Source organism: Oncorhynchus nerka, linkage group LG8 (genome assembly GCF_034236695.1).
Source record: "Oncorhynchus nerka isolate Pitt River linkage group LG8, Oner_Uvic_2.0, whole genome shotgun sequence".
In the NCBI taxonomy this organism is placed as follows: Eukaryota; Metazoa; Chordata; class Actinopteri; order Salmoniformes; family Salmonidae; genus Oncorhynchus; species Oncorhynchus nerka.
The window spans coordinates 44,877,925-44,893,584 of record NC_088403.1 but is presented as its reverse complement, the minus strand read 5'-3'; the positions used below and the strand labels follow the sequence as shown (position 1 = coordinate 44,893,584).

General features: G+C 43.3%; 1 protein-coding gene across 1 annotated transcript in view; it reads left to right on the top strand.

Moving 5' to 3' along the window:
* LOC135572704 (uncharacterized) overlaps positions 1 to 4,159 on the top strand; it is a 221,963-nt gene extending 217,804 nt beyond the window's left edge. Inside the window, exons 5-6 of the mRNA XM_065021135.1 lie at positions 3,598 to 3,822; positions 4,050 to 4,159. Of these exons, the coding sequence (XP_064877207.1) occupies positions 3,598 to 3,822; positions 4,050 to 4,159 (335 nt within the window). The remainder of the gene's footprint in view (positions 1 to 3,597; positions 3,823 to 4,049) is intronic.
* Positions 4,160 to 15,660: the final 11,501 nt, after the last annotated feature.

Below are 15,660 nucleotides of genomic sequence, written 5' to 3'. Positions count from 1 at the left end.
ATTAATCTGGCTAGTATGACAACGTAAATGATGTCAATCTGGCATGAAAAACCTTAGCATTTATTTTTCTCGCGAGGACAATGTTGGTCCAGTGTGTTTGTGTGTATATCTATGCCTATACGCCATGAAAGTGACTCCCCACTACATCATTCTTCCGGAGTCGGTCCCCTAATTATTTTGAATGGGCTTGGCGATTATATATTACATTTGTGAAAATGCAGTTGTTTAAAATATATATTTATCAGAATATATTTGTGATTGTGGCTGAATTTACTCCTGCCAGATGCCTTTTAATATAATGTTGCGCTGACGAACATTGCGCTACATTTTTGCCCTTTTAAGGCCATTCAAAAAGCTAACAAACATTAGAAAACTACAGGGCTACTTCCTTGAAAAGGTTGCTGCACTTTCGATGCACTTTAATAACTCTACCTACATGTACATACTACCTCTGTATCGGTACCCCTCTGTATATAGTCTCGCTGTTGTTGTTTTACTGCTGCTTTTTAATGACCTGTTACTTTTATCTCTTAATAATCTTATCTGTTTTTATTTTAACTGCCTTGTTGGTTAGGGGCTCGTAAGTAAGCATTTCACTGTAAGTTCTACACCTGTTGTATTCAGCTCATGTGACTAATAAAATTGGATTTGATATGATTTCAGAATTAATCTGTATCGAATCTAATCCATTGAAGTGTATACGTAAACTGTCTGGGAGGTATGAGAGGTTTAAGTGCATTTTTGGAGTACATTAATGTCTTCAACAGACATGATGTTGAGATTCTTTAACAAAGGAGCAGATGGAGCCAGGTAATTACTGGATGTGGCTAGTCTTGCAAATGTATTTTGTATGATGAGTAATTTGTGTAGGTAGGAGGTATATGTCCTGGCTCAGACAATATTACAGTAAATTAGAAATGGGTAAATTAAGCTATAGTTAGGAAGCAATCCTGATGAACCAAACCACTAATCTTTCTGATAATACCACCAGATTTCATCACTTTGCTACAGACAAATAGAATATGATCTTTCCACGATAACTTTTCATCAGTTAGAACTCCAGTGTTCGACATTGTTGGTTTACTAACCACCGGCCCTGGCAACCATCGTTACGCTCACCTGGCACCCATCATTACGCGCACCTGTGTCTCATCATGAGACACACCTGGACTCTATCACTTGACTGATTACCTCCCCTATATCTGTCACTTCCTTAGTTCCATTCCCCAGGCAGTATTGACTGTGGTTCATGTTGATATACACGACTTGTGGTTCATGCACTTGCGGTCTGACTCCCAGCTATATGTTACACTAGTGGATGTGAGTTGTTCCATTTCATTACCACCAATTGAGATTCTGGTTCTTTAAAATAAATATATATTTGTTATTCTTACTGTTGAATACAATAACATGAGATATTTTTTTAAATATTTACATATTATTTATTTATCTGGAAACATTCAGAAATGTTGGCCATAGACAATTGGAAGTAGGGTAGAAGACACAGCAGCAAGGCCATTGAATTAGATCAGGAACAAAAAAAGGTCCCAATTATCGAACCCTGTGGCACGCCACAGGATATCTTGGCCCTGGTAGATAAACATCCGTTTGCATGAACAAATTGTTCTCTATCATAACCATAACTATGTAACCAATTATATGTATAATCATGAAAACCGTAATAATGCAATTTTGAAAGTAATATTTCATGATCAACCGTGTCAAATGCTTTGGATAAATCTAAAAAGATTCCAAAAGTGTATTCATTGTTGTTAAGGGGTGTAAAGATGTATCTATCTAGTTATTGTGGGTGCAACTTGAAACAAACATCTACACATTCTGATATCAAACCACAAGCTCTGATATCATCAATTCAGGTCTTAATTCTTCCAATAATGAGGAAGGAACCAGTGGGAGACCATGTAGCCAACCGTAAGGAGAAATTGGTCAGAATATAAACACGCTACTATTTTTTTCTCAGTCTTTTTATGTCTCTTGAATCTTTCTCTCTCTGTTTTTGTGTTTGACGGTGAAGAGGCGTGATCTAAGCAGACCGTACTTACCTAGTAGCAAACAGAGCAAGGTATGCTCAAATCTGTCCTCACAGACAAGTGACTTTCTCGACATCACAGTCCTTCTGACAAACCCCTCTACTTACTATATGATGACATGAGTTAGTGTGTTTGTTTATGAACAAAATTACCTAATTTACTAAGAATGAATTAATTACCTGATTTACGAAGACATGAATGGAAATGAAGATAGTTGCATGCTTTAGATTTGTTTTCGTTTTTTTAATCCTTATTGAGAAAACAGTGCAAAACCTTACTAAACGGCACTAAAAGGAAATTGCAGCAAATATGGTAGAGATATGAAGTAAGAATGTGACCACCCTACATAGATGTTGCATCTCTGTGAGAACCTGAGATTGTATAGCCGATGCCATGCAGACCTGGTTAGTGTGTTGGTGTGCATTTAATCAGGTCATTACCCAGGAACTAAAGATTGATGCTAACTCAATGCTTCTAAAAATCTGCTGACAACCGCAATAAATACAAAATGCTATATTTGTTGGATGTGTTGTAGTATCAAGTTGTGATTATTGTAAATGGTTGAGGGTTCCTTCGCTACAGTGAGATAAATTGAAGAGATTAATGAGTGGTGATTTTGTGTTTTTGGTCTCTGTACACTCTCTGTGCAGAACATGGGAAGTCGGTGGATATTTAAACTTGCAGTCCGTAATTCAAACTACAACAAAATGACCACCCTGTCACTTGTTGTGGTATACGGCTGAGGGATGGGGCTAAGGAAATTCATTCATCTACATTATTTATAATAATTGCCATAAAATAACTGTCAATTTTGGGTTATGACAGTAAAATACTTGAATTGCTACTTTCATTTAAAAGTGCAGAAATTGATGTAGAAATTGCAGATTACACCTTTAAAATAAAATACCACGTAATCAGAAACATGAATATGGCATGTTGTTATTTATTTCATCTCTACTATCTTTGTTGTAGTGCTGACTACACACATCTACTCTGGACACTGAAGATGATGATGGTAGATATTTGTACACTTGATCAAGCCTCCATCTCTTTATGCTTCATCATATATCTTTGTGATTTTTAAAGCTGCTTTTGGATAGACATATTTTGTGTTTTGAGTGTCTCAAAATAACAGGTGTTAAAGTAATTGTTTCATGCTGGTTTTATTTTGTGCAGGACGGGCAAATGCTGTTCTGACCATGCACCCCAAATCCTCCCAGATATTCAGTGGAGAGTCTGTCACACTCAGTTGTAACATACATAGGGGAGAAGTCACTGACTGGAAATACACATGGAGCAAGGATAGTGTAGACTTCCTTAGTAGGAAGCATGAATATGAGATCAGTGAGGTTAAGATTTCAGACAGTGGTGACTACAAGTGTCGGTACACATATTGATCAGAAGAAGCATTCTGAGTTTAGTGATTCAGTCAGACTGACGGTGACAGGTGTATGGTACTAAGAATATACTTTTAACTGATTTATGCACTAACTGCATTTGTCTTCAATGAACTGTTTCCACAGCTCTGCCTACAGCCTCAGTGAAGATAGTCACTACTCTGGAGACACTGTCAAGCTGCAGTGTGAACTATCAGACGACACAGACTGGATTTGCTACTGGTTAATAAATAAAGAACAGCTTTCAAGTCAGACCAGTAAAACCACCACCACCTCCCTCTCTGACCAGGCTGGTCAGTACCAGTGTGAGGGGACAAGGACAAGACCGCCCCATAATTCATATCTCAGCTTATCTTTCCACATCAGCGTCACTGGTGAGCTCACTATTTATCTTCAATCACTATCTGGACTTTCTGAATTCTGAGCCAAGGAGGGTTAATGTAAATACCGTACTGTAAACAGTGTCAATTCTAACTGAATGGAGTCAACATAGAGTATGTAAACTCAACTTCAATCAAAACTTAACTGCAACAGATACATTATTTTACATGACCAAGCATGTATCCAGATGTTTTTGATTTTCTGCTCTCTGTTTTCTTAGCTCTTCCTGAAACTGCACTGAACGTGAATCCAAACCCGGCATACACTGGAGAGACAGGAACTCTGACGTGTTCAGTGGAATTGGACAGTGGCTGGAGCTATACATGGTAGAAAGACAACACTTAGAAAGTAGAGACCTTGTCTGGCAGACACACTACAACAGGAGCCACCTTCACCATCAGTAGAGCTGCTGAGTCTGACCAGCGTCTCTACTGGTGTCAGGGAGAGATCCAGTCCAGATGCATATCATCAATCATCAGTGATCCTGTCACTATCACTGTGAATTATGTTGTGTGTGTGTGTGTGTGTGTGTGTGTGTGTGTGTGTGTGTGTGTGTGTGTGTGTGTGTGTGTGTGTGTGTGTGTGTGTGTGTGTGTGTCTGTCTGTGTGTCTGTGTGTGTGTGTGTGTGTGTGTGTGTGTGTGTGTGTGTGTGTGCGTGCGTGCGTGCGTGTGTTACGCCCCTGAAAACAGGGGAGAAATAATCACGAGAGTGATACGGTGTTGTATTCTCAAGTCAACATTTAGTTCAATGAGAAAAGACCGCAAATTTCCCCAGGAATATGCGTGGAGACCAGAGCAATCGATCTCCGGCTCATAGATTAAGAGCATTTCGTAGATCACAGATTAACACTTTTAGGCACCACAAAATAAAGTAATCAATATAACGTTTACACATTACTCTCACAATTCGTACCCTTTGACAGATTTGAACTTTAACACAATTATATGAATGTTATCAATCTCTATCAACTAATACTGAATGCATATTTTTAACCTTAGATGTTTTAAGATCCTCACATACTATGAACTTACTAATACTTTTCAATGTATAACAGGCTATGAATATGTCCTTTAACCTGTCACACTCTCCCCCGACAAAATAAATGTTGTCCCAACATTACCAACATTGTCTTCTTCAACAGTTCGTATGCACTGGACCTAGAAAATCCTCTTCTGTAAGGTAGTACTTGAGCAGAAGTCACGGGTCACAGTTCAAATATAACTAACAAGTTATATTCACAGTCCATATCTGTTGACCAGCTATATAACACAAGCAGTATTTTCTCATACTATTGATCAACAGTCCATCAATTTTAATGATCTATATGCATAGTCTGTAAATTGTCTCTTTTGACAGTCTGTGAAATCTGACAGTAGTCCATGGTCAAACATGTCAACTCTGTAGCCTCATGTTTGCTGAAGCCCATACATGTAAGGTGGCTGAAAGTAACATTGCTGTAGTGATGGCAGCCATGGAACCAGTCCTGGTGCAGAGTAGACAGGGAACAACTGTGGCTGTGGCTGTATACTGTAGCAGGAAGGGATACCAAGCTGATCATAGGTGATACGTCTTGGAGGGTGTCTCTCTCTTTGTGGCAGCTGGTAGGCTGGTTCCTCAGGTTCAGCAGCATCAGTATATGAAGGAAAGGCACTTGGTGGACGATCATCAGGCAAATTTTCAGCAGGCAAGTTAATCTCCTCAGCAGGTAGGTCTTTAACTGTTGTCTCCTCCAGCCGCTTTTCAACAAGAGGCTGTGCTGGTAGTGTATAAGGGACTGGCACTGCAACTGTCTGTTTCACTGTTGGGGTCTGTGTTCCCACTCTCTCGCTGGTTCAGCATTCCTCTCCTCAGGTACTGTAGGAGATGTGGGAACCTGTAGCGGATCATGATGAAGGTCATATTCATCCCCACTGTCTTCATCAGAATCTAGAGTCTGTGATGCAGGCTGGTGTCTCCTCGTTTTCTGACTTTTGTCCACTTTGGTCATTTCTGGTTGTGTCTCAAAGGTAAGTGGTCACAGGACATGAGCAGATTTCTGTGCAGGACCCTGGAGCGTCCCTACCCTTTTCTGGTCTCAATTCATAAATCGGCAGGTCTGAACCCATTTGTCTCACCACTGTGTGAATTGTATCTTCCCAATAGTTACGGAGTTTTCCTGGTCCTCCTCTTGGTGTCAGGTTTTAATCAGAACTCGCTCGCCAGGCTGTAGCACTGAACTCCTAACTTTAGTGTCATAGTACTTCTTACTTCTTTCAGCGGCTTTCTGAGCATTTTCATTTGCAATGGCGTATGCTTCTTCCATCCCTCGTTTCCAGTTCTCCACGTATTCTCGCTGGTTACTGGAACCTGCCTCTGTGCACAATCCAAAGAGCATATCAACTGGAAGCCTGGGTGATCTCCCAAACAGAAGATAAAATGGTGAATAGCCAGTCACTTACATAACGGGTGCAGTTATAGGCATAAACCAGTTTGTTCAGAGACTCCTTCCAATTTGACTTTTGTGTCTCAGTTAGTGTCTTTAACATTTGCAACAATGTTCTGTTCATGCGTTCCGCTTGACCGTTTCCCATCGGGTGATAGGGTGTTGTCCTGGACCCCGCCATGCCACTGAGTTTCTTTAACTGATGGAACAACTGATTTTCAAATTCTCCCCTTGGTCATGGTGGATGCGGGACGGGAACCCAAACTTCAGGGCAAAATCATTGAAGATGAGATTTGCAGCAGTTTTACCTGACTTTGATGTGGTGGCGTAGGCTTGAGTGAAACGTGTAAAATGATCAACAATCACGAGGATGTACTCATATCCTCCTTTGCATCTGTCGAGATGAAGGAAGTCTATACATACCAGTTCAAATGGCTGTGTTGTCACAATGTTTGTCAGAGGAGCTCTTGTTGCATGGGCTGGCCTTTTCTGCTTGACACAGCTACAAGTTTTAGTCACATAGTGCTCGATGTCAGATTGCATATATGGCCAGAAGAAGTGGTCACGTACTAGTGATACAGTGCGGTCAGTACCTTGGTGTCCCATGTTATTGTGCAACTCTTCCATCACTTTACCTTTGTACTGCTCTGGTAGAACTAACTGCTTGCGGGCTGTAGTGATTCTGTACAAAATGCCATCACTGTCTATTGTCAATTTGTCCCATTCTCTGAATAGGCATTTTGTCTTTGGACTGAATTTCTTTTGCTCTTTAACTGGCGGTTTGGAACCCGACAGTTTGAAATTGAGCACAGGACGGATGACTGGATCAGATTCTTGTGCTTCTCTAATCCCATCTTTTGGGATCGAGCTGGTTGTTGCAGTGGTTGTCTCACCTTCAGCTGATACTGACATAGATGCAGCTGAAAATGACCAAGGTACAACAGCCTCTTTCTGTACCTCAACTGCTTGTATCGTGGCGGCGATGGTGTCTGGTGGAAGCTCCTCAGAACATTCTCTCATCAGTGACTCTACATCCAGTGGCATCCTTGACAAAGCATCTGCATCACCATTCTCTCTGCCTGGCCTGTACTTTATTGTAAAGTGGAAATCAGCCAAGTCTGCAACCCACCTGGAAGTGGTTGCGTTCAGTTTTGCAGTAGACAGAATGTAGCAGAGCGGGTTGTTATCGCTGTATACAGTGAAGGTGGGAGCATAGTACAAATAGTCATGGAACTTATCAGTGATTGCCCATTTTAGAGCTAGAAATTCTAGCTTGCTCGAGTGGTAGTGATAGTTCTTCTCAGCTGCTGTTAAGGTTCGAGAGCCATAAGCAATGACCCTAAGCTTCCCCTCTTGCTTTTGATAAAGAACTGCTCCCAAGCCTTGGTGTGACGCATCAGTGTGTACAACAAATGGCTGAGTGAAATCAGGGAAACCTAAAACTGGTGGGTGAAGCAAACACTCAATCAGCTGTTCAAGTGCCTGTTGATGCTGGTCAGTCCCCAGGATTGGCTTGTTTGAGGGCACCACATGACTTACTTTCTTTGTTTTTGTTTTCCGTGGGTGGTCAGGTAATTTCTCTGAATCTGCTTTCAGGAGGTCATACAGGCAGCTGGCACTCCTAGAAAAGTCTTTGATGTACTGTCTGTAGTACGTGAGTAAACCAAGCATTTTTCTGAGCTGGCCCACAGTCTCTGGTCTGATTTCTTTCAATGCTCTTACTGCTTCAAAATCGGCTGGGTCAACTCGGCTGCCCTCTGCAGACACTATTCTGCCCAAATAACGGACCTGGGGTTTAAAGAGATCACACTTACTTGGTTTGAGTTTAATGCCATACTCTCTGAGACGCTGCAAAACTTTTCGCACATCATTCACATGGCTGTTGAATGTTTTACTGAAAACTAGCGTGTCGTCCAGATAAGGAATGCAGATGTTATCCCGGAGCCCTTCCAAACACTCCTCCATACACCGCTGAAAAGCTGCAGGAGCGTTCATGAGGCCGAATGGCATACGTATCCACTCATAGAGTCCCCACGGTGTCACAAATGCTGTCAGTGGTCTGCTTTCTTCAGAGATGAACCCCTGGTGATACGCTTTCCCCTGATCTAAGAGGAGAACCAGGAATTACCACCTAAACTGTCCATGATGTCTTGGACCCGAGGGATGGGCTGGCGGTCGGGATGTGTCTTTCTGTTCAGGTCTCTGTAATCTATACACAACCGGAGGGTCCCGTCCTTCTTACGACGCACACGACAGGTGAAGAAAATGAAGAGTTTGACTTCCTAACCCAGCCCTGGACTATGAGGTCATAAATGTAACCCTTCATCTCCTGATACAGTGGCCTGGGCACTGACATGTATGTGCGCTTTACTGGTTCAGAGTCCTTTAGAGAAATAGTCATTTTCAATCGTTCAATGCAGCCAATGTCATTGTCTGATCTGGAGAAGGAGTGACACTCTTCTCTAAGCATTTTCCTAACAACCTCTCTGTTCTTCGGTTAGGTGAGTTAAACCTACTGGTGGATCCCACTGTTCAGTAGCAGTACATGGGGTTCGAACGCTGGTGTGATTCACTGTGGCTGAGGTGACAGTTTTTCAAAGACTTGGGCAGGTAACACAGTCATAATGGTTTGTACTGTACCGATTATTGTGCGTCCTAGCAGGGCAATGTCGTGGTCAGTGGGGTTAGAGACATCAAGCAGGATAACTGGAAAACACCTTTACTGACTCTGACTAGTGTGTCAAAGAACTCAAGGTCATCTGGCCACTGCGGGTTCAGGTCTGGCTGGAAAAGCATTGTCATGTCATCTTTGAAAGGCTGGGAAGCTACACGGCACTCAATCTGAATGCTACTGTGTTTTGGTACAGCAACCTTCTCTTTCTTGGTTTTCACTGCGTATTCATCTGTCTGTTCTGCGCTAACAGCCTGTATAAAAGCCCTCACCTTGTTTCTTTTGAGGCTTGGGAAAGCTGTTTTTACTGTACTGTATCGTTTAGTCTTTTCGGTCATTGTCAAGATGTGCTCGATAACATTGAAACCTATGATGGGATGAGATAGGTGACAGCCTTTCATTACCAGCACTGGGATGATCAGTTCCTTTGTTTGGTCAGTTTCAGAGGCTAGACGAAAAGTTGTTTCAATCCATCCCAGGTACGGCATTTCAGTCCCATTTGCTGCAGTCAACCTTAGATCATCAGGTGAGTCCAGGATTTCTGAAACATCTCTCAGCCTTGCGTTTGGGAGAGATTCCTCTTTCCATCGTTCATAAATGACCGATACCTGAGAGCCTGTGTCCCATAAAGCTTGGAGGTGGTGGCGATTCAGGTGACACTCAATAAGGCACTGTCTGCCGACTAGCGAGGTGACCTTACGGGGGTGGCAACCTTGAGCTAGGGATGGTAAGGAGTGGGCATTTTCCTCTGTGCAGGAAAACCTTTCACTGGTAGAGTCACTTTTCAGGTGAGTGCATTTTTCCTTATGTTTAGTCCAATGTTGGTTTTGACATACTTTGGAACAGTACAGTGTCTCTTTACATGATGAACATTGTTTCAGGTTCTCAAATGACTCTTCTCTGGCACAATTTGCACATTTCTGGGACTTTTTGGTAGCTACGGTTAACACTCGTCCCTCAGCGGTAACCCGTTTCCGTTTAAAGGGGCCTCCCTTGATGGTCTGGCTCCCGGATTTTACATCCAGCTTGAAAATGTTCTCCACTCCCACATCGGAAGCAGTGTGTGCAGCGTGCATCTGTTCTGGCCTGCTGGCAGACAAAACACCTCCTTGGAGCTTGAGCAGAGTGGTTGGTATACCAGTTAGGTGCATATTGATGCTGTGCAGGGTCAAGTGCTTGGGACCGACTGTAGTTGCTGTAATACTGCTGCTGGGAAACAGGTGGCTGGGGGTCCCTATCTGGCCTCCTAACTGGGGGTGGGGCATAGGCACAAGGCTGTGACTGAAACATAGGCTGCTGTAATGTCTCCTTAATCTGAGCAATCTCTGCACTGAGACCTTTAGAGAAGCTACACCTGTCTTAAGTTCAGCTAACTCTGTTAACAGTTCTGCGGGTATCGTAGCTTTGGCTTCCTTCACAGAACACTTTGCAGATGGCATATCCTCTAACTGGACTACACTTACAGTTGTAGCAGGCTGTGGGACATTAAAACGCTTTTTGTTTCGTCTTTCTCTCTCATTAGCACAAGCAATGTTAAGCTTCTCTAGCAAAACCTCATCTGATGTTTCGCTCTCTAGCAGGAGAGGCTGCATGTCTATCCTGATACTGTCACTCTGGAGACCCGTAAGGACTGTGTGAAAACACATGCTCTGGACTAGAGCAGGGTCATACTTAAGCCCTGATTCTGACTCCTGGGATGCAAACAGTACTTTTTGCCTCAAATCTAAAACACGCACCAGGAAGCTTTGAGGGTCTCCTTGCTATGCTGTGCTTCTGAAGCTAGCTGTTTGTAAAGCTCTGTTGCACTCTTCTCTTGGAAGTGGGAACGCAGGATACATCTAAGTGTGGGAAGAGTTAGCTGGGGTTTACCTTCCAAGTAGCTGCGTAGCTGTGAGCCTGGAGAAATAGCCCTGACTACTGCGTCTACTATTTCTACCTCAGGATATCCTCTGTTAAGTCCATTTTCAATCTGATGGGCAAGGCTGGAAAAAATCAGTTTTTCTTTTTGGCCCGGTTCACCTATCTGACCAGAAATTTTAAACTCTTTGCGCCAGTATGAGCTGGGCTGTGCATTGGGTGAGAGCGGCACGCTCCCCTGAAGATTGGCATGGTGTTGGGGCTGACGCAGAGAATCACTGGCTTTGGCTGCAGTAATCTGCTCAGTTCCCACCCCTTGTTGTGGGGTTACAGTTCTCAGTTCCTCTATTCTGTGATGTGTTCCAGCTGGTTCAATATCATGGTCAATTTGCCCTGTTTTGTTATCTCTGCCACTGATCATCTCTGTCATTTCGTCTTTAAGTAGCAACAATTCCGACATGCCGCCATCTTCTAACTCTGTGACTTCCTCTCTTCCAAGGAACATCATAATGCGAGTCATTAATGATATGCGGGATTTATCTTTAACATCTCTTCTCTGTTCGCCTGATATTTCAAGGAAATCACATATCTCTAGTAATTTGTCTTTATTCAGGGTGTGCAATTCTCCTACTACCTCTTCCTGTAGTTCTTCCAAGGCGCTTGTCATGTTGACAGAACAGGAGGAACTTTTACTGTGCAGGAGTTGACTCTGAATTAGATGGTCCTTACTGTCTCTGATGGTCGATCAATGGCCTCAGTTGACACGTACTTAACCACTAACTTCCAACTTCCTCCAAACAGCAACACTTTCCTCACTGCAGCCTGCCTGAGTTGTTATGTGGAGATTTAGCTGGCTCGGAATTCAGCGACCAGGATGTGGAAACTGGACATCTGAGCAGCTATCTCAGCGGAGCCTCCAAATATGTTACGCCCCTGAAAACAGGGGAGAAATAATCACGAGAGTGATACGGTGTTGTATTCTCAAGTCAACATTTAGTTCAATGAGAAAAGACCGCGAATTTCCCCAGGAATATGCGTGGAGACCAGAGCAATCGATCTCCGGCTCATAGATTAAGAGCATTTCGTAGATCACAGATTAACACTTTTAGGCACCACAAAATAAAGTAATCAATATAACGTTTACACATTACTCTCACAATTCGTACCCTTTGACAGATTTGAACTTTAACACAATTATATGAATGTTATCAATCTCTATCAACTAATACTGAATGCATATTTTTAACCTTAGATGTTTTAAGATCCTCACATACTATGAACTTACTAATACTTTTCAATGTATAACAGGCTATGAATATGTCCTTTAACCTGTCACACGTGTGTGTGTGTGTGTGTGCGTGTCTGTGTAGAAATGTTACTTTATTTATTTTCTACAACTACCTCAGAGTCTGACGGTGATTTGCTGTTCTCTCTCCAGGTGTAACTCCTGGACCCTCAACATCAGTCCTAGTAGGAGTGGTTGTGGGCCTGGTTGTTGCTGGTGTTCTACTGGCTACTGCTACACTACAGGACTGTTCTGCTAGCACAGACTGGAATATGTTCCAGGATTCATCCAATGGCATTGAGGAATACACCACCTCAGTCATCGGCTTCATCAATAAGTGCATCGATGACGTTGTCCCCACAGTGACTGTAAGTACATATCCCAACCAGAAGCCATGGATTACAGGCAACATCTGCATCGAGCTAAAGGCTAGAGCTGATGCTTTCAAGGAGCGGGAGATGAATCCTGACGCTTATAAGAAGTCCCGCTATGCCCTCACATGAACCATCAAACAAGCAGAGAGTCAATACAGGATTAACTTGTTGACGTTACCCATCCCAGTAGCGGGGTAATTGTCATCAGCAACCGCTGTATAGCATAGCGCCACAGTCAAATAATATAAAAAAAATAAAAAAAATCATATTCATGAAATCACAAGTGCAATATAGGAAAACACAGTTTAACCTTTTGTTAATCCACCTGTCGTCTCAGATTTTGAAATTATGCTTTACAGCGAAAGCAATCCAAGCGTTTGTGTAAGATTATCGATAGCATAACATAACATTATGTACACTAAGCATTATGTAGCTAGGTCATGAAAATCAGAAAAGCAATCAAAAAATTGTTTACCTTTGATGATCTTCGAATGTTTTCACTCATGAGACTCCCAGTTACACAACAAATGTTCCTTTTGTTCCATAAAGATTATTTTTATACCCAAAATACCGACATTTGTTTGTCGCGTTATGTTCAGAAATCCACAGGAAAGAGCTGTCACCACAACGCAGACTATTTTAAAATATATATTCGATATTATATCAACCGAATGTGTAGCTTTTTCAATAACAGTGGGAGGAACAATGGCGTATTTACTTGCGCAAAACTCACTTTGAGAGCCCCCACCTATCCACTTACGCAATGTCATCCTTCACGCTAATTTTTCAAAATAAAAGCCTGAAACTATGTCTAAAGACTGGTGACACCTTAGGGAAGCCACAGAAAAGGGAATCTGGTTGATATCTCTTTAAATGGAGGATAGGCATGCATAGGAACAGAGGTTTCAAAATAAGAGGCACTTCCTGATTGGATATTCCTCAGGCTTTCGCCTGCAATATCAGTTCTGTTATACTCGCATACAATATTTTGACAGTTTTGGAAACTTTAGAGTGTTTTCTATCCTAATCTGACAATTGTATGCATATTCTAGTTTCTGGGGCTGAGAAATAGGCAGTTTCAAATGTTTTTTTTAGCCAAAAACGAAAATACTGCCCCCTACACTCAACAAGTTAACATTGAAACCTACTACACCGTCTCTGATGCTCGTCGGATGTGGGAGGGCTTGAAAACTATTATGGACTACAAAGGGAAACCCAGACGCGACCTGCCCATTGACGCAAGCCTTCGAGGCAAGCAACACTGAACCATGCACGAGAGCACCAGCTGTTCTGGATGACTGTGTGATAACGCTCTCGGTAGCCGATATGAACAAAACCTTTAAGCAGGTCAACATTCACAGAGCCACAGGGCCAGATGGATTTCCAGGACGTGTACTCAAAGCATGCGCGGACCAACTGTAAAGTGTCTTCACTGACATTTTCAACCTCTCCCTGACCGAGTCTGAGTCTGTAATACCTACATGTTTCAAGCAGACCACCATACTCCCTGTGCCCAAGGAAGTGAAGATAACCTGCTTAAATGATTACCTCCCCGTAGCATTCTCGTTGGTAACCATGAAGTGCCTTGAAAGGCTGGTCATAACTCACATCAACAGCATCCTCCCGGACACCCTAGACCCACTCCAATTCGCATACCACCCCAACAGATCCACAGATGACGCAATCTCAATCGCACTCCACACAGCCCTTTCTCACCTGGACAAAAGGAACACTTACGTGAGAATGCTGTTTATCGACTATAGCTTGGCTCACACTGATCCTTATTAACACTGGGGCCCGTCAGGGGTGTGTACTTAGTCCCCTCCTGTATTCCCTGTTCACCAACTACTGCGTGGACAAACATGACTCCAACACCATCATTAAGTTTGCTGATGACACAACAGTGGTAGGCCTGATCACTGACAACGATGACATGGCCTATAGGGAGGAGGTCAGAGAACTGGCGTTGTGGCGCCAGGACAACAACCACTCATCTTGTTTGTCTTGATCATGGACTACAGGAAAAGGCGGGCCGAACAGGCGGGCCGAACAGAGTTTCAAGTTCCTTGGTGTCCACATCACCAATGAACTTTCATGGTCCAAACACACCAATACCCTTTCCCCCTCTGGAGACTGAAAATATTTGGCTTGGGTCCCCAGATCCTCAAAAGGTTCTACAGCTGCACCATCGAGAGCATCCTGATCGGTTGCATCACCGCCTGGTATGGCAACTGCTCGGCATCTGAACGTAAGGCGCTACAGAGGGTAGTGTGAATGGCCCAGTACATCACTGGGGCCAAGCTTCCTGCCATCCAGGACCTATATAATAGGCGGTGTCAGAGGAAAGCCCATAAAATTGTCAAAGATTCCAGTCACCCAAGTTACAGACAGTTTTCCCTGCTACCGCACGGCAAGTGGTACCGGAGTGTCAGTCAAGTCTGGGACCAAAAGGCTCCTCAGTAGCTTCTACCCCCAAGCCATTAGACTGCTAAACAATTCCTAAATATCGCAACCAGACAATTTACATGACCCCCCCCCCCCCCTCCCCTTGTGTACTGCTGCTACTCATTGTTTATTTGTTACATATGCATAGTCACTTCGCCCCCACCTGTAAAGATTAAGTCAACTAGCCTGTACACTGAGTTGGTACCAGTACCCACTGTATATAGCCTCGTTATTGTTATTCTTATTGTGTTTATTTTAGCCTACTCTTGAACTCCACTGTTGGTTAAGGGCTTGTCAGTGAGCATTTCACTGGAAAAGTCTACACTTGTTATATTCGGCACGTGGTTCGAATTTTGTGGTCGGGCCATACAATGAACAAATGATCCGACCGTTCCAGCCAGTGCCTCCATTCCTTCAACGCCATCATCACTGCGAGAAGCTATCGATTCCCCACATCGTAATTTTTCTCCATGGCTTTGAGGGGATGGGAGAAGAAGGCGCAGGGATGTAGCTTCAGGTCCAGGGCAGAACGTTGGGACAGGACCGCCCCCACTCCTACATCAGAAGCATCGGCCTCCACCATGAACTGAAGGGAAGGGTCAGGATGAACCAAGATGGGAGCAGTGGTGAAGTGGTGTTTGAGGTCCCGGAACGCCCGGTCAACAGCAGGGTACCACATGAACGGAACTTTGGGAGAGGTGAGTGCTGACAGGGGGGAAGCCAGGGTGCTGTAACCCAGGATGAAGCAGCGATTAAAGTTGGCGAACCCCAGGAA